At 36.9% G+C, this 26,232-nt stretch overlaps 2 protein-coding genes across 4 annotated transcripts; one reads left to right on the forward strand and one right to left on the reverse strand.

Moving 5' to 3' along the window:
- The first annotated feature begins 756 nt into the window (after window positions 1-756).
- Window positions 757-19,497, forward strand: LOC149727323 (complement C3-like). Of its 2 annotated transcripts, none has more exons than XM_089890036.1 (39): window positions 757-1,178; window positions 2,606-2,756; window positions 3,306-3,558; window positions 3,895-3,965; window positions 4,382-4,524; window positions 4,796-4,939; window positions 5,215-5,359; window positions 5,625-5,822; window positions 6,209-6,322; window positions 7,114-7,254; window positions 7,830-7,940; window positions 8,167-8,323; window positions 8,498-8,616; window positions 8,932-9,142; window positions 9,388-9,516; window positions 9,833-10,040; window positions 10,435-10,572; window positions 10,751-10,853; window positions 11,189-11,338; window positions 11,714-11,872; window positions 12,166-12,387; window positions 12,669-12,790; window positions 13,112-13,236; window positions 13,535-13,659; window positions 13,866-14,011; window positions 14,149-14,223; window positions 14,424-14,517; window positions 14,608-14,711; window positions 15,014-15,101; window positions 15,354-15,500; window positions 15,830-15,950; window positions 16,174-16,328; window positions 16,601-16,738; window positions 16,946-17,087; window positions 17,385-17,548; window positions 17,670-17,835; window positions 18,184-18,393; window positions 18,645-18,864; window positions 19,247-19,497. In XM_089890036.1, exons 1-39 carry the CDS (start codon window positions 1,114-1,116, stop codon window positions 19,392-19,394), a joined length of 5,622 nt encoding a protein of 1,873 aa, XP_089746162.1. In that variant the 5' UTR covers window positions 757-1,113; the 3' UTR covers window positions 19,395-19,497. The 2 variants fall into 2 exon arrangements, with proteins under 2 accessions (XP_089746162.1, XP_089746164.1); XM_089890038.1 differs by having other exon boundaries at window positions 758-1,178; window positions 15,845-15,950.
- LOC149727324 (solute carrier family 2, facilitated glucose transporter member 5-like) lies at window positions 18,891-26,164 on the reverse strand. Of its 2 annotated transcripts, XM_089890040.1 has the most exons (12): window positions 25,959-26,164; window positions 25,354-25,485; window positions 24,651-24,779; window positions 23,855-23,990; window positions 23,286-23,407; window positions 22,817-22,917; window positions 22,282-22,429; window positions 21,744-21,938; window positions 21,261-21,408; window positions 20,665-20,822; window positions 19,403-19,467; window positions 18,891-19,339 (listed from the first exon to the last, which is right to left on the reverse strand). In XM_089890040.1, exons 1-12 carry the CDS (start codon window positions 26,088-26,090, stop codon window positions 19,330-19,332), a joined length of 1,476 nt encoding a protein of 491 aa, XP_089746166.1. In that variant the 5' UTR covers window positions 26,091-26,164; the 3' UTR covers window positions 18,891-19,329. The 2 variants fall into 2 exon arrangements, with proteins under 2 accessions (XP_089746166.1, XP_089746165.1); XM_089890039.1 differs by lacking the exons at window positions 18,891-19,339; window positions 19,403-19,467 and adding an exon at window positions 19,697-20,248.
- Between the last annotated feature and the right edge of the window lie 68 nt (window positions 26,165-26,232).

Raw genomic sequence — 26,232 nt, forward strand, 5'->3', positions numbered from 1 at the left:
TGAAGGACCACACATAAACCCCCCATGTATTATTTATATCACGGGCCAGACGAGACCGGAAGTTGAACCAACGCCTACGCAAAATATTATTCAAGTTTTCGGCTTCCATTACCCGACCGTGAGAACAAGTATCTTGCCAAACATATATGCCGACGGTTGTTTTCGCCGTACGACAGATTTCGGCGAGATACCGTCAATTTGCGGCATGCTTGATCAAGATTACGGCCTGCAGGAAACGTTTAAAACTACTTTGATACCACTTTGAGGTGTGAGGAATAGGAATGCGTGGGCGAAATCTTGTTTCGAAACTATTATTTCTTATAAGATTTGAGAAAAGCGGATGAAGGGAAAATTTAGACTTTCCAAATTAAAAGCAAGATTTTGAATGATTTTATTAATAGCTATACATACATCGAAGTTGCAATGACAAGCTAATTTACGTAAGACATAACCTATTGCAACCAGCACCAGACTGACGTTAACTACACGTCCTGTAGATTGAATGCGTCCTAAGAAACAGTCCTTACGTAATATGTATACAACACCATTCAAACACGCGTCTAAGGAAATTCCATTTCCATTTTCAGAACTTATAGTTCAATTGAAGTTCTAATCTACGCAACGTAACGTGTATTCGATATTGAATCAAAACGTTTCACTATTTTTCAGCCACGACACCAGCACTTGTGCACGAGGTATTTTTACCTGGACGCGAAAGAAAAAGGACGAAGGATATATAAAAGAAGGCGCGCGGTGGTTCAAGCTTGCTGCAGTCGGGAGTTGCAAAATAGTTTGCGGCAAAACGGCGTTGGTCCATTTAATATATAGATGAACAGTTTAGTTTGAGTCGCAAGCAGTAATAGTTGGAAAGCCGTACTATGCGACACGAGATATAACGCCGAAGTATATTAATGTAAACTTTAATGGTGTATAAGAAATGACCGCATATAGTAGCTACTTCTCAATGTGAAGAGAAGTTTAATATTGGTTTGTGAGTTTTTGTACACGAATACATTTTATATCAGAAGTGCACTTGTTTTATCTCGGAGCAAAATGTTACTTTCCTCAGATGAAGTAGCAAATATAATATTGCCCGTGTAGTATTTGACAATTATGTTGCAAGTACGCGCGTTCTTTACCGCTGTAGTGATCGCATCATTACACCGGAGTGCTAATGGGTAAGTTACTATTTATACTGATAACTGTAAGCAGTCGGTCTGCGGTTTAAATGGTTGCGTTCAATTCAATACAAAGGATTAAGTTACCTATGTTTAATAAAACATGTTCTGTTGGCTGTATAGGTTAATCGTTCACATTTTACAACATGAATACGTGTAACATGTTTTATTCTTGCAACAGCAGTCATTATAACATGTGTGTTCTGTTTCATACACGCACGCTGACAAATTAACAATATACAGATACACAGACGCATGTGTATTGCTATATGATTTATAAGTTGCTACAATATACAATGGCAATGCGTATAGGCGGCATGGATTTACTTAGTTATTAGAATACCATATAGTGCGAGAACGTCTTATATATTATTTCATACATTCCATTGAAATTATCGATTTAATTAAATTTGAAACCATGATATATATGCGCTTGATGGGAAAGTAGAATCCAAGGAGAATTCAATTAATTTAACCGGATCTAAGCTTTAATGCATTAACCCTCTATATACGCCCGCTTAGGCTTGTAGCACACTAAATGTTCAGACCAAAATGATGTAAGATAAAAGACGAAGCGTAAAATATGCCATAGCATTGCTTAATTAACGTGAAATTTACCGTAATTTGTAATCAATTATTTATTATAAAGTACTGTGGGGCAAGATGAATTTCGTTAGCACATAATATCCCATATTTGCTTTAAACAATAAAAAAATGATGTTTTAATTAAAGTCGTAAAGATGCGAATTTAGTTTGCTACATATGCCGATAAAGAGAATAAAACCATCTTAACATAACCAACTATAAAATTTGATAAATGTTGCACTGAATTTGAGCTACTAACGCACATGATACCATATACCCAAACCCAGACATATAAGAAACCCATTGAACCGTAATGCTTCGTATCAATAGCTGGATGGGCTTAATTAATATCCACAATATCAATCGAAGAGTGTCGTTCAAAAGCAACCCCAGGGACTACAACCTATGCATTGATTCCCCACTAATCTATATCTAACAGAGACGCGTGGTTTCGCTATAATGACGTCACATGCCTACGTCAGCGGTTTTTGGTTACAAACATAAGTTTGCCGCCGGTGTTGTTTCCGCTTGTCAGGTTAAGATTCTCCCAAACCAGAACCAACAAGTTTATGCTTACGTTTGTCATACTAAGAGTAACAAATGTTACAAGAAAATAACCCCCAAAATAAAATAAATGTATTTAACTAATTTATCCCGGCATGGCGGGGCCCAAACCACATATATGTAACGTTTTGAGTGATTGTTATTTTATTAAATCATGTACACAATTTTTTAAAAGTATGCAGACAATTCACAATTGCATTTGCCACTCGACTTAAAAGTAGGAATAACTATTAAATAGTCCCTTTTAATTGCTACAGCCAATTAATTTCGCTTTGCAGATTGGATTTCGTGTTTAATCTGCCTGGGAAACTTTTCTACAACACCCAGCATGAGATAATGTTAACAAACGTACAAGCCACGGTAGGCGAGCGTCTCACTGTCACTATACAAGCACAAACAGGAAGCAGGGAGACCCTGTATTCAAACCAGGCAAGTTTCAATCTTATTTATAAATCGGAGACAGAATTGTCGATTTCTGTCATTTATCTCGGATGAGACCTGGGATTAATTTCGAAAATAATAAAGTTTTTGATTTAAAATAATAAACGTTAACGACTGTCGTTTTGTTAATTTATTCTTTTCCTTCGCTGTTTTGATGACTTTGATCTTAGCTGTCGTATTTGAAGACGAAATAAATAGCATTTATGCGGTATAGAAATATACAGAAATCGATTTGATGAATAAAATTACCAGCCTGTTGGTTTATTATTTCATACTTTTCAAAGTTTTGTATTATTAACTGTCCTTGCATTCCACTGGATTTTCTCCGCAATCGAAATGGGGAATAACGGCCCTCTCCTCCTGTGGCGGGGCAACGGCTGTCGTCGTCATGATACGGGGTGTTCTGTTTCATAAACCTCATGCCAGCTTACGAATTACCACGTATGTAACTTTGTGGGTGACTGTGCCGTCATGCGTCGTTGGCAATTTGAACAATATTTTAAATGCTTTCCTGACTAAACCGATTTATTATAACAGACATTACTGGTGGCCCAGCGACCTACAGAGACATACAGCCTTCCCATTAGACTGACACATTCACTAACCGGGTGCAGCCCTCAGTCAAACGGTGCAACTACCAGCAACGTGTTATGTGAAGCTACATTTGTGGTCTCTGTTACGACATCTAGCGGACAGAGTTGGTCGCGAAGTCAGAGCGTTATGATCCTTAAAACTAAGGCGCATATCTTCATACAAACTGACAGACCGGTGTATTTGCCCGGGGAGAAAGGTAACAATTTATTACACCAAGCGTTTGAATTTGATTTTGTCTTAAGCAATTGAACAGAAATTGGCGTAACCGCTAAATTTGCCCATATGCTGAAACTCAAAGCTAACATAATAGGTTGGGGGAAGATGAAACACCCGTTCCATTCTCTTTTTTTGTCACATTTTGTAGTAAACAAAGAATATCCACAGAATTATATCACCGTACCCTCACAAATCAATATAAGTTAACGCCTTTAGTCAATGCAATGCATGTGCAAGATATTACCATTAATACGCTTTTATATGGTTGGTGTATATATTAGGTAATAAACATATACTAAACTTTTGAACCTTTCAGTTTACGTCCGGTTTGCACCCGTTGACGAACTCCTTCGACCACTTGGTATCCCAATGGTCATGTCAATCAAGGTAATGCGTTATATCGTATATACCTATATACACATTCTATATATGCGCAATACCTAGTTACACCTTTAGAATTGTGCTCTCCGTAAATGGCGATCAGTGTTGCTCCGAGTGACCGGATGTACGTCACAAACAGGATTGTTTGGTCATAGGTTAAAACCTTTGCTGTATTTGTAAATATGCGATATCGTGCAAAGTGGTTAGCGCGCCTGTCTTTACCCAGATAACACGGGTAAAGGCTTGTCGCTGCAAAAAATACTCAACCGCAGTTGTTCCAACACAGTGTTGACCAACAAAGCTACACACGTGGCAACTTGTAGGCGGGTACGAGGTATATAATAAAGAACATGTTTTACAACGACTCTTAATTCCCGCCACGCAAAAATAAACAAGTTACATTCATTTATTCAAACATACAGGCTCCTAATCCAACACCGGGTGGTTCCCCTCTTACGTCATGGAGCAAAACCAAAGCCGCAAGCCGTGGGATTTTTACACGAGCATTCATGTTGCCAGAAACACCCCCGCTGGGAAAGTGGGTTGTATCAGGGAAGTTTCGAAGGTATGACGTAACGATGATGTCGTATTACGTCACAACTTCTATAATGTCTGCGCAACGAAAAACCCAGTGGACGTCAATATTATATTGTAAAATGACGCTTTAATGTATTAAAACATTAGAAAACTAGTAAGGATACGGTTATATAATCATGTACTGTGTAATATGGCGACCAACGAAACTAGCGCTTTCAAAACCGATTCTACTTCAGCGAATGAATAAAATGTTATGGCGCTATTATGAGAATTTAACCCTAACAAACTAAACATTACAGCGACCACGTGGTCGATACGACGTTCCAATCCACTTTCTACGTTCAAGAGTTTACCATACCGACGTTTGACGTCATAATATCACCGAATGCGGAACATTTTATTCTACCTGATGATGAGCAATTCTCTTTCTGCGTAAGAGCAAGGTACCGATGTTTTTTATATACGATGCTTTATGGTTTGTCTAAGTTGTCAGCTATATCGTAACTAAACTATAAGCACACATATAGTTAAATACATAGTAATTTGTATGTGCGGGCACAAGGCGTATGAAAGAGAACACCCGTGTTAAAACGACTGTCGTTTTCCGGCCACGCGAAGATAAATAAGTCACATTCATTCATTAAATCGTCTAGTACTCTACGAAACAACATCGAGTTGGAAAGCAGGTTATGTAATCATTAATGTTTTTACTTCACAGACACATTCACGGGGAAAACGTCGACGGTCTAGCTCACATTCGATTTGGTTTGGTTTTGAACGGCAATGACATCACGTCACATATTATAACTCACAGAGACTTAAGTTCAGGAGTTGTTGAAATTACTCAGCAAGTCCCATACTTGGTAAGTATATCGGCTTATGATATATTGATTTGCGTTATAGTTGGTTGGGATAGGCTGACTCACGACCTAAAGGACAGAGATTCGAAATTCTATTCACATTTCACAAACTCATTCATTTAAACTTAACGGCAAATCCTGATAATGTCTATATCCTTATATGGCGAATCGTTAATTCGTTCAAGATTATAAACAAACAAATTTTCACAAGATCTCTTCCACTAAAATATGTAGCAACAACCTATACACAAACATTATTTTTCATTAGATCCCGCCCTCGTACAACATCGGGCACATAGCGGCGTCCAATGTTAAACTCTTCATCGAGGCGACAATTACCGAAGCCAATGGTGGGAAGATGCGGTCGATTCGAAACGATGACATCACTTTTACGACAAGACCCTTCGTATTGATGTTTGAAAGAACACCCAGTTACTATAAACCTGGGCTGCCATTCTCTGTGAAGGTATGTATCCTATATTATGCGGACTAAAGGTGTTACGGCGTCCATGTTATTTATTACTTCACAGTGAGCCGGTGTCGTACGAATACAATGTGTCTGGAAATCGCACCTATGAGCTGATAAACAAAACATAAACTATATGTATTCCATCTAATACAATAGCAAAGATTAAATTAACTAAAAAAACAAATTAGCAACGAAATGGCAATTGTTAAAACACGACGTGAATAAAACGTATGAAAATCTGCGACATGTTTCTTTAGCGATAAAAACGACGACGATCGTTTTAACAAGGCTACTTCTTGCATTGACGCGTTTGCTGCTGAATTGCCGACGTAATTAAGTAGTTATAGCGTCACAAAATACTACACCGAGATTTTCTATTACAGATTGGGGTGAAGATGGTAAACGGAAGTTTTGCTGCTGGCGTTCGAGTCAACGTACGAGCTACAGTGCTACGTAGAGACGGGAGGGTTCTTAATATATTTGAGCAATATGTGACGGTAAATAATAACATTTTTCAAATACATAATTTTATAGTAGGCTGGGGAAGACGGGACACCTTTAGCACATAATATCCAAATATCCGGACTCCTGTTTTAAACAATTAACAACGGTCTGTGAAGGTCGTGAGGATATGGTTTTATACATTTTGAATATTCTTTGTTTACTACCAAATGGTAGGAAAGATAGCTTAAACAGGTGTCCCATTTTCTCCCACCCTACTATATTTTGTCGGCCTCACTTCCGAGAGTCAAAAAAAAATACCCATTTATTTTGACTTAAATGGGTAAGTCAAAATCTACCCATTTAAAAAGAAACGAAATCAACACATTGGTACCCAAAACAGAAACACCATACTTATAAATATTTCCTGTGTTTTACTGATCCACCTTTTTACGACAATTGTTCAACTTCTAAATTATTTAAACAAATTCTTCAATTGAGTAAACTATTTAAATTCATCACAGAAAGGTCATACATCATATAATTCATTAATCTTTCATTCCTCACAATTTCGCCCCATATTAATATTTCAACATTACAATATTGATATAACCACATAAGGGTATAACTGTAACTCAATTCTAACTTAGTTATATCAACACATATGTAATAATAGGAAACTCAGGCCTTAATCCCCACCATAGTACAACATAACGGACTTTCCTTGTTGAAACAACACATTAACACTTTCTGTATAAACACTTTACAACATACAAGTCGCCTAACCATTGCTTAGCGCAACCATCTATTATTATTACTGACACACAAATACACTTTTTCACTACAGAGCTGCAGCAGTGGTCATGTATACGCATCTATGATCCCACCGCTCAACACTGAGGACTTAACCATCACCGCTACAACTCATTATATTCCAAACAGCAATCAAAGATATGAAAGTCAAGCTCAAAAGACTGTCAGACCACAGGTTAAAACTTTACCATATTCAGTATTAAAACTAAAAAACCACTGTCTTGTGCAAGCCTTTCTTTATGTGTAGTATATCTTAATGGTTATCATCATGAATGAATGAATCAATGTAACTTACTTTATCCTCGCGTGGCTGGAAAACGACAGTCGTTATCACACCGGTTTAACACCTCGTGCCAGCTTACGAGTTACCATGTATGTTACTTTGTGGGTGATTATTTTTTTGGATTTTTTTATGTATGGCTGATAATTTGGACAACCCATTAGTGGCCACTGGGTTGGAGCAATTGCCGTTAAGTGTCTTGCCCAAGGACACATACGCCCACAATGGTAGCAGCGATGAGCATTGAACCCATTATCTAATGGTTACAGGCAGGCGCGCTAACCACTACGCCACGGCGCCGGTATCATTGTATTGAAATGGGCAGACCCAAGAAAAGCTAAAGATACCAAGATCAAGGATACTTAATTATAGATTCCTTAACCCAGTGAGCACAAATAGGTTGACAGAATTGTCAGCCATCTTTCTTCACATAATAATTAAATATGTAATAAACTTGAAACTTCTAACAGGTTTCCACACATGGTGAATACATTCAGATAGTTCAACCAAATGGTGACCTTGTAGTTGGATCAATGTCAGCTTTGGAAATCTATGTTACACCAACAAGCCAAGCAAAAACGGTTTGTTTCGAATTTTTCAAAGCTTATAACAACTTCACCCAATGGGTTGACCAAATCGTTAGCCATGCATAAAGACAATAGAATAAACGCAAACATCCAAACTGAGTCACACATGGAGTTATTTACTCGGTTAATCCAAATACAATGTCTATGAAATAAAACACTTTCGCTTTAACGACTGTTTTTTAATTTTTAAATGGCATTTCTACTCTTACATCTGCTACAGGTAATCTACACAGTAACTGGTGGCAACAAAATGCTCTTTCAAAGTTCTGGAGAGATACCAGCCAACAATGGGATGCTAACTGTACCATTCACTGTATCTGCTGATATGTCACCATTGTCACACATGACTGCATATTATGTGGGAAACACTGCTCTAGGTATGACATCATAATATACATCACTTGATAATAGTTTAATTGGTGTGTGTGTAACAGATTGCTAACACAGTAGTTTGTAAATAGTTTAATAATTTTTTCCTTGTGCAAGTTGTGATGTATTCTTTCTATGTAATATCCTTAAAACATCACTAACTATCACTTCCCACTTTCCAGATGTCTCCTATATTGTTGCTGACTCAATAGTACTCCATGTGGAGGAAGTGTGTAAAGGAATTGAACCTGAAACCAATGTCTTGTTGCCAGGGGAACAAATACCGTTGCCGGGGCAACAGGTAAAAATACCAAACATCTGCTTGAGATTGCTTCAACCCTCAGTGTTTACGAATGGGTTTTCTAAATTGTCAACCGTACAAAAAAACAATCAATCATAAGGTTACATATGTGGTAACCCGTAAGCTGGTACGAGGTGTAGGCTATGATACACAACACCCGTGTTATAAAGATCCTAATTGCTCCGCCATGCAAGGATACGAAATTACATTCATTCAGCTTCAACAATTTAAACTCATAGAACCTCACTGTAATAAAATCCTTTTAAATCCTTTCACTTATTTATGTAATTATTTATTCAACCTTTTTAAATTTAGGTGGATCTGGACATCAGAGGGCAGCCTTCATCCTACATGAGCTTATCGGGAGTTGACATGGCAGCTCTTTCATTACATCATGAATACCCCAGTGACACAACAATGATGACATCATACACTAGGAAGAATACGTTCGATATCTTGCGATCTTTTCAACCAGGGTGTAAGGTCCCTACTATACCAACACCCGAAGCTGCTTTCCCAAGTATTGGTAAGATGCTTGTTTTGTTGGCACAGTGGGCAAAGTTCCATACGTGGTAACTCATATGCAGGCACAAATTGTATGAAACTGAACACCTTTGTTATAACGAGCGTCATTGCCCTGCCATGCAAGTTTAAATAAGTTACATTCATTCATGTTCGTTTTCTTTGCAATAACTGTAGCCAAAAACAAGAAACTACATTTCGTTGCCACCTTTTGAAGTTGTAAAGTTTAAATGACAATTATTATCACAGGTCGTGTGTTAGTGACAAGTGCAAGTCACAACTTCCTCGAAGCCACAACCGTTCAATGTGAAAATGAGAATCAAAGTTCCCGAAAGAAAAGAAGTTTTTTTGCTGATCCAACTATTGTGCTAGAGAGATGTAAGTTAAACCGGGCAATACACATTGTGATGCGCACAATATTTTGTCTAAATTCTCAGCGGTGCATTATAATAAAAATCACCCAAAAGTTACATATGTGGATACTTATAAGCAGGCATATGAAAAAGGGTTGTATGAAAAGAACACCGGTGTTATAACGACTGTCGTTGCCCCTCCCCAGAAGGATGAAAAAGAAACATTTTAATAAAGTTATTTCGGACACCAGCTGTTTTCCTTTTCCTTGAACATTCCATAATTATTATTGGTTTAATTGAATATAACCATTTCATTTTCTAATGGATCAATTATTCCACAGCTCGTTATTACAGCGGAGATGTTTACGACTGCTGTTCTGTTGGTGCTAGGGATGTTTCAGATGTCATCCATATTAGTGGAGAAAATAGTTGCAGCGAGAGAGCCAATTCATTGACAGTGAGTGCTGCTTGTAGAACTGCTTTCATGGATTGCTGTTTGGAAGCAGAATGTGTTCGGTTGAAACCGTGGAAATCTGCGAGGCCTTGCAGGTGGGGTTTGTTGAAACGTTTGCACCATTTATATCCATAACTTATTGCACAGTTGTTTGTGAGTATGCGTGCATTGTAACCTGAAGATACTGGGTTTCTGGGGGTTCGTTGAAAAGTTTGCGTTATATCCTAACTTATAACTTGTGGTTTGTAAGCAGTTACCTTGTTACTGAAGGATATGGTGTTCAATGCTTAATACTGATACTAACCGGTGTATTCATCATTGGGCAAGACACTTTGCGGCAATTGCTCTAACCAGGGATCACTAATGGGATTGTAGCACCCTGGGTGTTGGAATAATGGGCAACTCTTGCCTTAACCTGAAATCCCATGGCATTTCATGCTGTTTTTTTATTCAAAATGAACTATTTGTAACAAACTTCCCGTCCCACAGAGGTGGAGTTACAACCAGAACCATCTTCCCAGTCACCACAACAATTGCCATGGCTGGCGTTCCATTAGTTGAACGTTCATTTGAATTACTGAGAAGGAATTTTGCGCTGACTTGGTTTAACACAGATTTTCAGCTTGGGTGAGACACCCAAACTTTCCATAATTTTGTTTAATATATTCTGTGTTTTTCTACTTTAGTTGTTTGCGTGCCATGTTCAGTAAAACATTTTGCTGTTTTTCCAATATTTCAACCTTCTGACTTGTAGTTTTACTTCTATATTTCTTTCTATATTTTTTCTAAACACTTGTTCCAACAGTTCTTCAGGTCGTATCAGATTAAACAATGCATCAAACCCAAGAGTTCCTCGGCTCCCAGACTCCATTACATCTTGGTCGATCAATACATTCAGCTTGTCACCGGTAAGTGATACGGTCTTGCACTGTGTCTGCCCTTTAATTTGATACTGGGCTTAATGCTTAAACCTGTGACCATTGTGGTCATATGTACCCTTGGGCAAGACACTTAGCGGCAATTGATCAAACCCAAGTGGTCACTAATGGGTTGTCCAAATTTTCAGATGTCCGGTTAAAACAAGAAATCATGTTTTTGTTTGGTCATAATGGGGTAATGGGACAACTTTGCCCTAAATCTCCGACCCCATGGCATGACCTGTTATAAGACCTAACCACGAAGAATCAAAGTTTATCATATTCAATTAGATTACGTTGTTTGATCATATTTGCCATTTTTGCAGGACAAAGGCATGTGTGTTGCCCGTGATGTGATACTTCCAGTTGAACATTCAGTCCACATTGAAGTAACTTTATCGCACACCAAAGTTGTAAGAGGGACACAAGTATCTGTGGAAGTGACAGCTTACAGTTACTCAACTTCCTCAATCAGGGTAATGTATGAATGAATGGTTTACAATTTGTAAGAATGATGTATGAATAAAATGTGACTTGCAGATCAACAACTTGGTGTTTTGTATTAAACTGCTAGCCCATTTCAAGTTTCTATTTAAATAAGAGACTGATGCCCTTTAAGGTTACATCTCTAACAAAATATGTTAGGACTATTGTTTTTATCTGTTTTATATTTACAAATCTGTTACAATTTCTGTGTTAACTGTCATTTCTTGACCATCACCCATCACCCAACACTTTACCATACCCACCATTATAAGTCTGGCAAAAATCTTCGTCAATTGTTCAAACATATCTTCCTTGCTTACCAACCAACCTTTAACTCAACCAACTAATGTCACCACATTACACAGGCCACTATTATACTGGAGCCAACAGATAACTTGTGTACGTCCTCACTCAACCAAGTAGAAAGAGATGGAACAATCGCTGCTGCTGTAAATGGGGTTGCTGGTACCATGGTAACAAGGTTCATCGTCTTGCCAACCAGACAGGGAGATTATAAGATCAAGGTAAATTTAAAACAGCAAGAATGGATATAAATTTCTTAAATTTAATAAATAAAAACATTTTGCTTGTTGCCTACTTTCAAGAAAGCGACAGGCTTTAACAGTGTTAGCAACCTAGGTGTTTAGGCAAATCTTTCGTCGCAGGTCTTGCCTCCTTGTTGAACTCCCTCTTTATGAAATAGAATATACCCATAGTACAATGTATGTTAAAAAAACATTATGTTCCACCTTCTTAAACCTTGGGGAATTAATGTACAAACTTCTTTGATAAATAAAAACTGTTTCCATTTTTTCAGGTGGCGTTATACGCTTACCACGAAGACAACCAACGTCCGCAGATTGATAAAGTTGTGAAGGTATTGAATGTGGTCCCAGAAGGCATACTGATGAAGAAAGTACATTGGGAGATGATTGACACGAGAACGACTCGCATCCAGAGGAGAGGAGTGAGGGGAAACAGGAGGAACAAGTCAATTAATCTTTCTCTTCCATCATCTGCAATCCCAGGAACAGAAAGAGTAAGATATGACTTTATATTGATGGTAATTTCACGCATAATGTTGTGATTAACCAATCACTTCGAAAGTTACATACATGGTAACTCGCAAGAGGGCACTGAGTGTATGAAACAGAACACCCACGTTAAGATAAAATAAGTATTCATTTATACATTCAAGTGAATATACATTTTGAAAATCAGCACTGTATAAGGAATGTAAAACCACTTTCAAACATGGTGCAGAAACACCCAGCAACCAAATGCACAACTTCATATAACTAACAATCCACATCCTCCCAGGCAACATTACAACTACATAGCACAACTTCAGCAATTCTAACCAAACCAAGTTTTCCTGGCGATGATGGAACAACGAACACGATTGCTCAACCTTTGTACCAACTTCAATCTATCGTTTCAAGGTTATTAAAAAACTCTATTCCTTTTCTATATAAGTGAGGTTTCCTGGAAGGAAACACTAAGAAACCTGGTATTTGGGCCAGAGTTGACCGGGTACTGCCGAAATAGATGTGTTGTATACAACATGGAAAATAGAATATAGCCAACTCCACAACAATTGGCCAAAGATGTACGAAACTGCCTTGCATTGCTTATTACATAGGCGCACTATAAAACCTATGGAAAAAATCATCCTAATAAACTTATAGCAGTTGCAACATTGGATCACAAAACAAATAACTTCCAGAAATCTTTTAGATTACTGATCAACATGTTTTCATTAGGTTGAAGTACCTTCAACGAAATGGGTTGCTCACTGAAGGTAGGAGAGAAGAATTATCAAGTGAAGCTCAATCAGCATACGTAGGGTTGCTTACTTATGTAAGGAACACAAGCCCAGCAGCTTCAGGTTAGTTACAAGTTTGTGTTTATTGAACACATGACAGTGGTTTAAGTATCGCATCATAGTTAAAGGATACAGGGTTCAAGGCTGAATGCTGTTACTATTGTTGGTATATGCGTCTTTGTGCAAGACATGGAAACTGCTTAAAGTCAACCCAGTGGTCACTAATAGTTTGACCAAGTTGTCATTCATACAGAAAAATATTCACCCATGAAGTTGCATTTCATATCATAACTACACAGTTTCTAGAACTTTATCTTTTGTTTCGTAACAATGGTTGCATGATTAAAATGTTTATCATCAGATTCTACTGAAGCGAAGTTCGGTTTCTCCTTTTCTCCTGCTCGAAGTTCGAAACCAGATCTATGGCTCTCTAGCGCCTCTTTGAGGTTGTTGGTTCAATCGGCAGAATTAATATCGATTGACGAGGTAAGACAGAACAGTTTAATGCAAAATCAACTTGCAATAACAAATGACTTGCAGAGAAGTCAAAATGGCAAGAAGGAGAAATGGATATAGCTTATTTATTTAAGTTATAACACAAGTGTCATAACACAAAATATATACCTTTATGTAATACTGGTACAAGACTATTTAACATAAGTATATGTAAAATTCTTTGCATTTTGTTTCAGAATATTTTAAACGGTTTGGTCCGTTGGATTCTCTCACATCAACAAAAGAGTCCGGGTCGAGGTTACTTCGCTGGGAAACCGATCCCTGCATCCCGAGGATCAAAGAGGAAAAGAAGAAAAAGATCATCTTCATGCTCAAAATTGAGGTAGGAACCTTTTCATAATATAAATTATTTTTAAACAAAAATTTAACTTGTCTCTTTTACAAAGATTACAAATTTAAAATATCTTTTAAAAGTGTTATACCCAACACACAGTCCATTAATATTGTTTTTTGTTGCAGTAAATCAAGGACACGATGCAAGAAACGAAGAAATGCTTACGACTCTAATAGAAAATACAAGAAGTGGCAGAAAAAGTAAGATATAATGTTTCATGTGTTATAGAACTGGTAAGCGGGCACGAGCTGTGTGAAACAGAACACTTATTTTAGAATCACTGTGTTGCCCCGACGCGCGAGGATTAATGGATAAGTTAAGTTCACTTAATTTTGCGTTCATTTCGCAGTTGCAACATTCAACTCTTTGTTAAGAATGTTAACCATTTAATACATCATAGATGTCGTAAGCGATTACGTAAATGCAGAAGAAGAAAAAGAAACACAGAAGCTCTGTTGAAACTCCCACAGTTTGCCAGCAGCCTTGATAGAAAGGTATTATTTGCCCACCTAATATTTATATCTGGCAAACTCATTTAAAATATACTAAAATATTCAAGATAAAGCAAATGTTTTTTATTTTAGATCTACAGAACATCTGTGATAGGGATTGAACTTCATGTTATTTACACAACCATTGAAGCATGGGAAACAAGAGAGCGAAGTGATCAAGAAGAAGCCACCAGAAAGTAAGTTACAACTGAACTAAACATCTACTTTAATGAGTTACTACAACTTTTTGTACATTTATCAAGACTCTAAATACTTAGATGTTGGTATCTTTAAGATTTTGGCGTAGTAGTGGGCCAATGCTGGTCTAAATCCCAAGTCCCACGGTATGTCTTGACATAGGGCCTCATTCCTATGGAACAATCTTGAAATTAGCCATGAATTTCTTTACTCTTCTGAATGAGCAATCAAACCCCATTTGTCAATACTGTCCTGGACTTTTTTGCAAGTCCTTCCCTCCATTAAAAACCTTACGTTGCAGTGGCAACCCATTAATTGGTTTCAACACTTCACCAATTAGAAGTTCTGTTCGAAAGGCAACAAATTACATCAAGAGACAAATAAGACGGGTATGTTTGGGTGTAATTTATATATCTTTGGTACACCAGTAGGGTTATATTTGTATTTGCTGCATGTTTAGTAACACTTGACGTAAAAACAGCATGTGCTAGATCAGGGTCAGATTCATATCACAGTTAGTTTTTCATATCACAGATTCATATCACAGTTAGTTCATAACATGAACCCTTACAAAAACGAACATGGACCAAAACTTGTAACGGTTCAATATATCAAGCTTTAAAGTTTGTTATTCATTCCAGGCCCCTTCTTCTATAACAAGTCCCATCACCATGGTTTCAGCGGGGAAAATGTTGTACATGTCGGCTCGTAAAGTATTTGATATTGTGGACTCCGCTGTCACAAACTATATTATTACATCAGCAGATGAAACAACAGCTCATATTCGGGTAAGTTTACACCCCAAATACCTGTGATCATTTTTAAATCCAATAATAGGTTGTTCAATTATCAGCCCACCATAAGAATAAAGCAAGTTACATTTATAGTTGAACTACATCTGGCACTACGCCACAATAAAGAGTGCTAGTCTCTACACCAGGATTTGTGTGTTTGTTTCAACCATTTATAATAAACAATCACCCACAAGTGTGGTAGTTTATAAGTTCACACTAGGTGTATGAAACAGAAAATCAGTGTTATAACGACCGCCATTACCCTGCCATGTGCGTTTTAAAAAGTTTCATTCATTCATAACACCAACAATAATAACCAACAGATTTCAAACCCACAGTCAAACCCAAGCCTTGAGCAAAGGAGGTTGAACATGGAAGATCTAAGAACAGATTCAACAAGAGTAGAAGCCACTGCATACCAGCTACATCTACTAACTTTGAGAGGTGGGGGCTTGTATAATATGAATATATGATGGAAACAGTAAGTAGTATTTCCCATACATAAAGTGTATAACTGTGGTGTAAACATACTTTTTTTGATCAACTTTTTTAACATAAAATGTGCGAACACACTGTGTGTCTGGTGTGCAAGAATACACTCATTTTAAAGTTCGGCAGTGAACATATGTTATATGGCACATCAGATGTAACAATGTCATCCAAACAGATCGTTCACCAGCACCTTATGCAAACTGGTTGATTCAGAATCGTAATGAAAACGGTCGATGGGTTTCACTGAGAGATAGCCTGGCAGCTTCTCAAGCATTGAACGAATATGCGATGAGACAACGAACTGATGCTCACCCTCCTATAAGTCTTGAGGTAATTGTGGTTAACACTTTGTAATGTACGTAATAGTTGCACATGATGATGCAAAAACAACAACTTAACGTTAAGTTCTGGTGAAAGCTGTAAGATGGACCAACTCTGGCATGAAACCAAGGTACTCGACAAGAACCTTCCACATATAGATAGAAGACATCCATGTTATAACTCGACAGCTAGCATGGAGTGTATTCATATCTAGGGTTCAAGAGCCTTCTTTTCATGAATAAACACCGTATTAATATGTGTTTAAATATAAACATCTACAGGTAAACACGCACACTGGAGGCCAAGTGATCAGCGCAACAAACATTCACCAACCAAGTGAAGCAAGCAAAGCAGAGATAGCTGTCACTAATAATGAAGTGTCAGTTACTTCTGTGGGGGATGGTATAGGCTGGCTTGAGGTGGGTATGTGGGAGTGTAAGTAGTGGCCCATCCCTACAACAAAGCACATGAATTCACCGCTGCCACCACTGTGGGTGTATGTCTTCTTGGAAAAGACACTTTGTATGAATCACTAATGGATTGTTCAAGTTTAATAAGTGTTACAATAACTGTCATAAGAATAAAGAAGTTGTATCCACATTTATAAAATGCAACTTTCCTTCCAGCTAAATGTTGAATACAGCGTGCCTCGCACTTTCCCACTCTTCTCCTCTCCTTCTGCCATGGCAACCACAGAGAGGGAGGAAATACAATATTGTCCATACAACATTGAAGTGAGGATAGATGTCGCTCAAGTTTCATCATCTTGTAAGTTAACTAAATATGTTAACATGATATATTGAGAAAAACAATCACTCACAGAGTTACAACTTGTGATTTACACGTTATGGGGGTAAAAACCACAGTTAATATAACACATGTTCCGTATACACCACATGCCCGCTCACAAGATACCACAGACGTATCTTTGTGGGTCTTTTCCGTGTTTTATTTTCTATATGTCAATAACGACAGCATCAAGCGCCATACACTGTCTTCTGGTGTATAGACAAGGCTGTAAAACCTGTGCCAATGCCACCAAATAATAGCCATTATGTGTCACAGATTACACGTTGAGGCAAGCCAGGAGAAGTTCCACAGCTTGGAGAGTATCGTTGGTTGTAACTAATAAGACTGGTGAAGATCTGAGTGAATCAAATGATCAGAGTTATATCATGGAGTTTGGTCTTCATGGAGATTATTATCCTTATATTGAAGATCTTGAAATGGTAAATGTATGAATGAATGCAACTTTACTTTGTGGTTAATCAATATAATAGACTGACCACATTTCTACAGTAGCATGTTGTTAACATTATTTCCTTTCAACCAAATACTTTTCTTGGACAGTTGTACAACCCAGTTGAGAGAACATTGGACCATTACAAAGTCACCAAGCGCGCAGTGATATTTTACATGACTGGTCCCAAAAATATTTCCTTCAGAATATCTGACACAACTTCTTCATTTGCTGACAAACCAATCCCTGTGACAATCTATCCAAGTGCATTTCCAGGTTAGCTTAAGTCAAGGTCATCTTGTAACTTGACAGTAAGCATGAGGTGTATGGATACAACATGTGTGTCTGGTGTATAAGAAGACACCCATGTTATAACTCGACAGTGAGCATGAGGTGTATGAATACATCATGTGTGTCTGGTGTATAAGAAGACACCCATGTTATAACTTGACAGTGAGCATGAGGTGTATGAATACACCATGTGTGTCTGGTGTATAAGAAGACACCCATGTTATAACTCGACAGTGAGCATGAGGTGTATGAATACACCATGAGTGTCTGGTGTATAAGAAGACACCCATGTTATAACTTGACAGTGAACATAACATCCCAACTTTTCCACAGAAAGAAAATGTACAACATACTACAACCAGCGTGGGCCAAGTAACTTGACCACTTTATGCTCTGCTGATAATGGAAGTTCATTGACGTCATCAGATATTTGTGTTTGTGCTTCAGCTCAGACTTGCCCTGCTATAATAAGCAGGCGAACCTCAAGAACTGAACCAGTGGAGACCAAAATACAAAGATCTTGCAAAGAAACAAACAAATATGGTAATTTGAACTTTCCATGTAGACTATATTGTCTTTTTTACAACTTAAACATAAAAAAATTAATTAAAAAAACGAGTTTTTGACAAGCTCGATACCTTTGTAGTTTCTTAATATCACCAAATGACTTGATTGTTCAAATTCTAATCATATTTGTTAGCAAGGTCCGAAATCTGACGTAGTGTTGTATATCCCATTCATGTTAAAGTAACGTCTTTGGTAACATGCTAAATAATCTTATACATTCCATCTAGCTCATAGAGTCAAGATACTCTCCAAGACACGAGTTGGTGAAGATTGGAATTTGCTTCGTGGGAGAATTATCAGGATGTTTAGAACAAGTCCGGAGTTATCCAGCATTCAGAATAATCAAGTCCACACTTTCTGGGCAAAGATAACTTGCAATATTGCGAACATCCAAGTTAATAAAGAATATTTGATCACTGGAGCAACTGTTGTTCAAGGGAATGATGGGTAAGATGAGAAGAAAAATGAATAAATTTAACTTATTTATTTTCGCTTGGAAACCGCATTTGCAGAGATTAAAATGCAATGGAGTTTGTTGTTTGTAGTTCTCAAATGAAAGCCTTTTTACATGTTTTATTTCCCGCTTATGGGTTATCCTAACTTGTTTGTCTTCAAGCAGTGGGGCAATTATAAAACAGTGGTGTTCTATTTCATATACCTAACGTCTGCTTCTGAACTACAATGTATATATAAATGACTTTACTATACATGGGAAGTTAAATAACCACTGGGTTGGAACAATTGCTGTTAATATTTTGCCCAACAATACACATCAACAATAGCGTCCAGTAATACTGAATACCATCTCACGCAAGCTATTCCTTTGCAGAGTTTACAAATATCTCCTTGAATCAAGTACCCACGTTGACTGGTGGCCACAGAAGCAATGCGAGAGGATCAGAAAGCCATCAATCAGAGAAATCTGCGATAAAATGACACTTTATAGCTACACCATGAGCGCCACGGGTTGCACATGATGTCTCACCTCATAATCTTCACTTTGATTTTATTTCTTGAGCGATTAACTGCCACGTGTATATTGCCAAAGCACTATATTTGTAATAAAATTACAACATTGATTATTCAGTATTATGTAACAGCTGAATCATGACAATTCTTTAGTGATCACTGGGTTAAATCAAATCAAATTAACTACTCTTATGTGTCTTGTCCAAGAACAAATATACCCGCAGTGGTAGCAGCATTGGGCTTTGAACCAAGTAACCTTGGATCATGTACAGCACTCAGCAATGGCAAGTGCATTTTGAGGAGATAATGATAGAGGTATTTACTTTATTGCAAACTAATGTTTCATTATTAGGTTATAAAGGGCGCAACTATACTGCACAGAGTCACTCAAAAAGGAATGGGTATAAGGTGGATGAACTAAGTAATAGTTTCACTTTTAAATAGGTATTGTTACAATGAAATAAATATATTGTCTTTAGATGTATGCAGATTAAGAATAATGTGCAAGAATCAAGTAGTTTAAAGTATATATGTGTTTGGAATGGATTAGACTTACTACGTTTACAGGTTAGCGTTTATAAAGGTAGAAGTTGAACTTTGTGTACAAATGTAATGTGCAGAAGTGGAACTAATGGAAGTATTAAAGGTAATATTACACAGTTGTTGTGTTATCATGATTATTTGTATCAGTAACCACAGTATTAGAAGTAGAAAGACATGAAGGTAGTTTCAACTGCTTGTATGAATGCTCTATCTCAATAAACGAACGGTTCTTAGTTTCAGGAATACTAAAGTAAACATAGACGCAACATAAAGCAGCAATAACGCTGAACACAAGGTAAGCATACCCTCCAAGTGCTGCCTGCAACAATATTAGTAATATACAATTATATAATAACGCTGGCCTGCAACATAATATTGGCGGTATAGAATTATAAGGTAAATTGTAAGTGAACCCATATGTTAAACTATAGGTATGAGTGTTACGTTCTACTGTTCCCTGGTTAAATATAATCAACTAATGCTACCATAATCAACACCAGGTTATAAGTAAATCTAATGAAGCTCTTATTGCAATTTCATTTCTTAATTCCTATATTTGGAGGAATGGGCCAACATTAATTAAAATTAAAGTTTCTAGTAGAATTTCATGCTAATTGAATAACATGGATTATTTTTAGACCAACAAGGACAACCAGAATAGGTCAATGAAATATTGTTACCTAAAATGGACTTACCAGAAGTTGTATATTATGTTTATAATACCCAAACCATTACCTGAATATAAGGCCATGCTACCACAAGAAGTGTAAACGAGAACCATAATACAAGGCAGCTTAATGTCAGAGCAGCAGATCTGGAACTTTGTGAAAAACTTTCAGCAACACAAGTTAGTGTCATTGGACCGGGACCAATGGAAAAGCCAATGATAAAACCTGGGATGGAATTTGGTTGGGTTCATTATAATACTGCTTGTGTTTGATAAAGAGAAATGTCTGACTCATGAGGAGAAACTGTTAACTGTTTCTATGCATAAACATTTCAAAAATTTGCTGGTGTTTAATGAAGGGGTAATGTCTGACTTATAAATAGAAAACTAGGAAATACAGTTTTCTACCCATAGACACATTAAGAATAAGAGGATTTTAGATTGAAAAGAGAAAATAAAATTTAGGCTGTTATGTTTGTATTTAAATAAATAAAAACCTCCACTGTGTTGATTCATTGTATTATTGCATAAATGTATGACTAGTTAAGACTTAACCTTACAATTTACAAACACATTAAACTACCCAATTGAAAACTAAAGCATATACTTGTTACTCAATCTAACAGTAAAAGTTCGAAGATTCTCATGAAAACACCATACTCACACAATGCACACAAGATGGCGATATAGGGAACCCATGGAGCGAGACTTTGCGTTACCGAGGCAACAGAAAGACAAAGAAGGGAAACTGATTCAATTCCGAAACCAGCAACAAGGAAATTTCTTCGTCCACTTTTCTCAGCAGCAAGTGACTGTTGGGATACTTGTGTTAGTAGTTAAGATTGTTGATGGTTCTATTCTATAGGTTAGGGCCTATAATGGAAGACATGGGACCTATAATTTATGCAAAAGTTTATTACCCCAACACCCAGGGTCCTACAACCTATTGCTGACCACTGGATTTGAGGAATGTCTGTTAAGTGTTTTGTTTAAGACACAGGTCCACCAGTATCAAGCACTAAACCTGGTAATATTTAGTTATGATGCAATTACCAAACAACAGAGCTATGGCATCACACGGAATGATTTCAAACAAGGTTTTGTTCTATAACTTTCGAAACAGCATAATTGTAAACCAAAGTTATACCACAATCACAGTTGCGACGACCAGCACACCAGCAGTGGCGATTGCACAGTATGGGATGATAGCGTTGGGAATACCAGATAACCTATACAGCTCATTCATATAGAATTGTACGCCATTCATGCCAGTTAGTTGTTGGCACGATGAGATTACAACTGCCGCAATAACTTGTCGACGTAGATGAGAAGAAGTTACAATCTATATAAAAAAAAATTTTTTCGTTCAATTACAACTTCAAAGGTGATAATCAACATTGTGAAAAGATGGAAATATTGATAAAAGACTGCTGTTAATTGTTATAACATTCAACACACTAAATGAAATAGCATTAGTTCAAAAGTTAAGAAAATTATGTATATTCATTATGTTTATTAACAACGAAGGCATGATTTGTTTCGGGAAATCATGTTTGTTCAGTTCTATCTAATTATAAAGTAACATGGCATGAGGTGCCATTTAAAATGCTATTTATTGAAATTCAACATTATAATAATTTTGAAAACACACATACATGATTCCAGATAAACATTCAACCACTAACCTCCCAAAGCGACATTTGTTTTGTCTTTTTCCGTTCCTTTAACTCTTGATCCAAACCATCCAATTCATCTGTGACATCATCGTTGTCACGGAGACGTTTAAGAAGATTTTCAGCCCCAGTTTTATCTCCATCGTTTAAATATAAACGCCTGCAATAAAACACGTTGAAACCACTGTTAAAGGCTTTTTACAAGTCATTTAACGCGAACCTCTGCATCTGTTTGTTTTGAGACTCAAATTTAACAATTTTAAAATTTACACAGCACATTTTAACACTTGCTTTTAGTATATTGCTATTTACCAAAATGACAGTCGTATTCTATTATTAGTATGATCACCACATTGTAATAGTAGGGTGTAGGAAGAGGGGAAACCTTTACAATGGTCTATAGGAATCGTGAAGCTATTGTTTTATATTTCTTTGAATGTTCTTTGATTATTACCAAATGTTACGAGAAAATAGAATGAAAAAGTGTCCCATCTTCCCCCACCTTACTGTATATATTAAACATAATTGGTAAATTTCATTCATTCACCTTGGACTTGGGGGCATGAAATAACACAGAGATATGAACAACACTGATGGAAGACAAGTTAATGACAGAAATACAGGCCATAGATCGTCTGTACCAAGAATCTGAATAAATGCAAATTGTTTATCCTCGCATAGCGGGGCAATGATAGTCATAAAAACACAGGGTTTCTGGTTCATACACCTCGTGCTTGTTTACAAGCTACCATGTATGTAATTTATTTATTCTTGCATGGTGGGGCAACTGCAGTCGTTATAACACAGGCTTTCTGTTTCATACATCCCGTGCTCGCTGACGAGTTACTTAGTATGGACCTTTTTCTATATAATGTTCACTAACAATTATAGCGCAACCGATAAGGGACCATTGGGTTGGAACAAAAGGTCTTATCGAACAACAAAGTAAATCACATGATCTACAGTAAATATATTACCAACAAACTGCTATATAAGTTAGTTTCAAAATATCTTACTTCTTGTAATCCAAGTATGTTTGCGATGAAGATACCAAGAGCAATAAACAAAGAAATCAAACTACCAAACATTCCTCTGTATTGTTTAGGACTAACTTCAACAATGTACATCGGTGCTATGCCTGCAAATACATACAATATTATGCCTGGAATAATTTATTGTTACATACAATATTATGCCTGGAATAAATTATTGTTACATACAATATACTGATTACTAAATATTAAAGGTTAACTTCATGGCGAGTACTAAACACATGACCTTACAAAAAGTGGGTCACCATTTGCCAGTTTGTTGCGGTCACCCGCTATACAAATAGACTTGGCAGCATACCATCACCAAGCATGCGATAATGCAGTCAAAACGTTGGAATAAATTACACTTTTATACCATATTACTATATAATATACACCTTTTCGCTCCTCTGGTATAAACGCTAATTTTATTACAAATTTTCCACCAGCAAAAAGACCAAGCAAAGCTGTTAAATAAAAACGCAAAGCTGCAACAAAATTAGGTTTTTATACCAAAGGAGTCAAAAAAGTCATATTACAAAATATACATTAACCTGTTCCTGCTGTAGAGCTGACAATCCCAATTAGAATTCGTCCGATAATTAAAACTTCAAACGATTGCGCCAATTTACTGATTCCAAGCAAAATGGAACCAAATACAGTGATAGCGTGCAAGGCAGCCATGGATTTCTGACATAGGATATTATGTATATGAGCAATTACTTTGAAGGAGCTAGCTTCCCAATTAACATATGGGAAATTTAATTAATTACATGTAAAAATGAGAATGGATTATATATATTAATATATATGTACATTTTCAATTATGTATCAAAACATGATCAATTATTTGACAAAGATTCATGTCTATTAATAATGTTATGGAGAATTGTGCCAAATCTGGTCTCCCTAGAACCCTTGGTATGCCTTGCCGTAGGACCTTACCCAAAGACATTAGACTAATTTGTGTGAAACATTGCCCATTGATCGTTTATAAGCTTTCGTCTGCATAAGTGGTTATAAGCCATTACAGGAACAAGTAAGAGCTTGGGGCCTATTAGGGGAAACCAAGACAAACAAACTTACACACAAACCACCCAGCCACCCTGTTCTGGCCTAAATCCCTTGTTACCATGCCCAACTGTAGAATCTGTTTTCATTTTTAACTATGAAAATGACTCTACGCAATTAAAGGAAAAATGCAAGCCTCTCCCTGCAAGCCACCCACCAAGAAACAACATATTACAAACTAGTGAAACTACCCAACGAACAAAGCCAACCAATACTCTGCACCCAGCATAACAGTCATACCACCCATTAGAAACTACCCAACCAGCCAAGCAAGCTTACCACGTATCCATATTGTCTCAGGTTTGTAATTAAACAAGAACCAAGGAAACCTCCAACAGGAAAAGCAGCAACGATGGTTACGGAAATGATTTGTAATTTCCCTTCACTTAAAGTTGAATTGTACTTATTCTAAACAGAATGTAAATTAACTTGTAATTATTTAAATAGATTCTACTTGATTTTTGTCTGTTACATTTTCGTAGCACTAGATGCAGAATGCACAGTTTATGTTAAACTGAAATTATAAGGTTATTTGCAACAGAAATTAGTGGTTGTGCCCAATTCTTCTAAACGGAATTCTAAACTTACTCCAAACAGAATGCAAAGTGTTTATATATGAATTAATATTGAAGTAATTTGTAAATACAGTGATCTAAACATAGGTAATAATAATTAATCCATCCTGTACAACAAAATAAGTAATAATAGGATGGACTATTTGTTGACTAATACAATGAACGGAGGAAATACCTTGCTTCCTGGTAAATTAATCTCCATATACAAGCTTGGATTAAGAAAGGCTTGAAGCTAATTCTGAATGCAAGCTACTTATAACAAAAATTTGATAAAATAAAAAACCTATGACATTTCGGACTATTACAGGAGCCCGAGGCGAGTCACTATATATAACTAAACACAATGACAATACACAACTTATTAATTAAGCACAACTTTTTATGGGCCTACAAAGATGTACAAATACCATGTGATACTGTTGTATTGATCTTCTTATAGGAATGGCTGCAGCATTCACTGACCCAATCGAATAACCATATTGGTAAGTACCGGCCATCACAGTGATGAATAATGACCATACCACCCACCAGGTTAACTTCTGTAATTTAACAATGTTTTGTTTCTACACTAGCACACTACTATGACAAGTTTAAAATGCAACAAACACAAGGGATAAGTTATGACGTAGGTGCCGTGGCATAGTGGTTAGCACGCCTGCCTATAACCAAGAGGTTATAGGTTCAAGGCTCGACGTTGCTACCATTGTGGGTGTATGTGTGCTTGGACAAAACACTTAAGGGCAATTGCTCCAACCCGGTGGTCACTAATGGGTTGTCCAAATTATCAGCCATACATAAAAAAAAATGAAAAAATCCCTCCCAAAAAATAATTACCCACGAAGTAACATACATGGTAACTCTTAAGTTGGCACGAGGTGTTAAACCCAGGTGATAACGACTGTCGTTTTCCGGCAACGCGAGAATAAAGTAAGTTATATTTATTCATTCAAAGGGTTCACTACGTAATAATCACGTGTTAAAGAACGAAATATAAGAATTTATAAACACTGACCTGTTTCGGCTTTGTAGTTGTTGCATCTTGTCCAATCGGTTCTAATTCTGTAGTTTCAGTAAGCGTGTCGTGTTCGTAAGTAATTGGTTGATCTACTAACTTTGACGAACTATCTACTGCATGTACTTCCATTTAAAGAACCACCAGTTCATATAAATAACAGTCACAGACACACTTACATATTTAAATGCCCTGCAGAATTCCGCCGTAGATCTCTAGCGCAACCTTACGGCAACCAAAATTATATCAAAAATGTCCCCATTGATTTCAATCA

The sequence above is a fragment of the Ciona robusta genome, chromosome 12 (assembly GCF_009617815.1).
Source record: "Ciona robusta chromosome 12, ASM961781v2".
Classification (NCBI taxonomy): domain Eukaryota; kingdom Metazoa; phylum Chordata; class Ascidiacea; order Phlebobranchia; family Cionidae; genus Ciona; species Ciona robusta.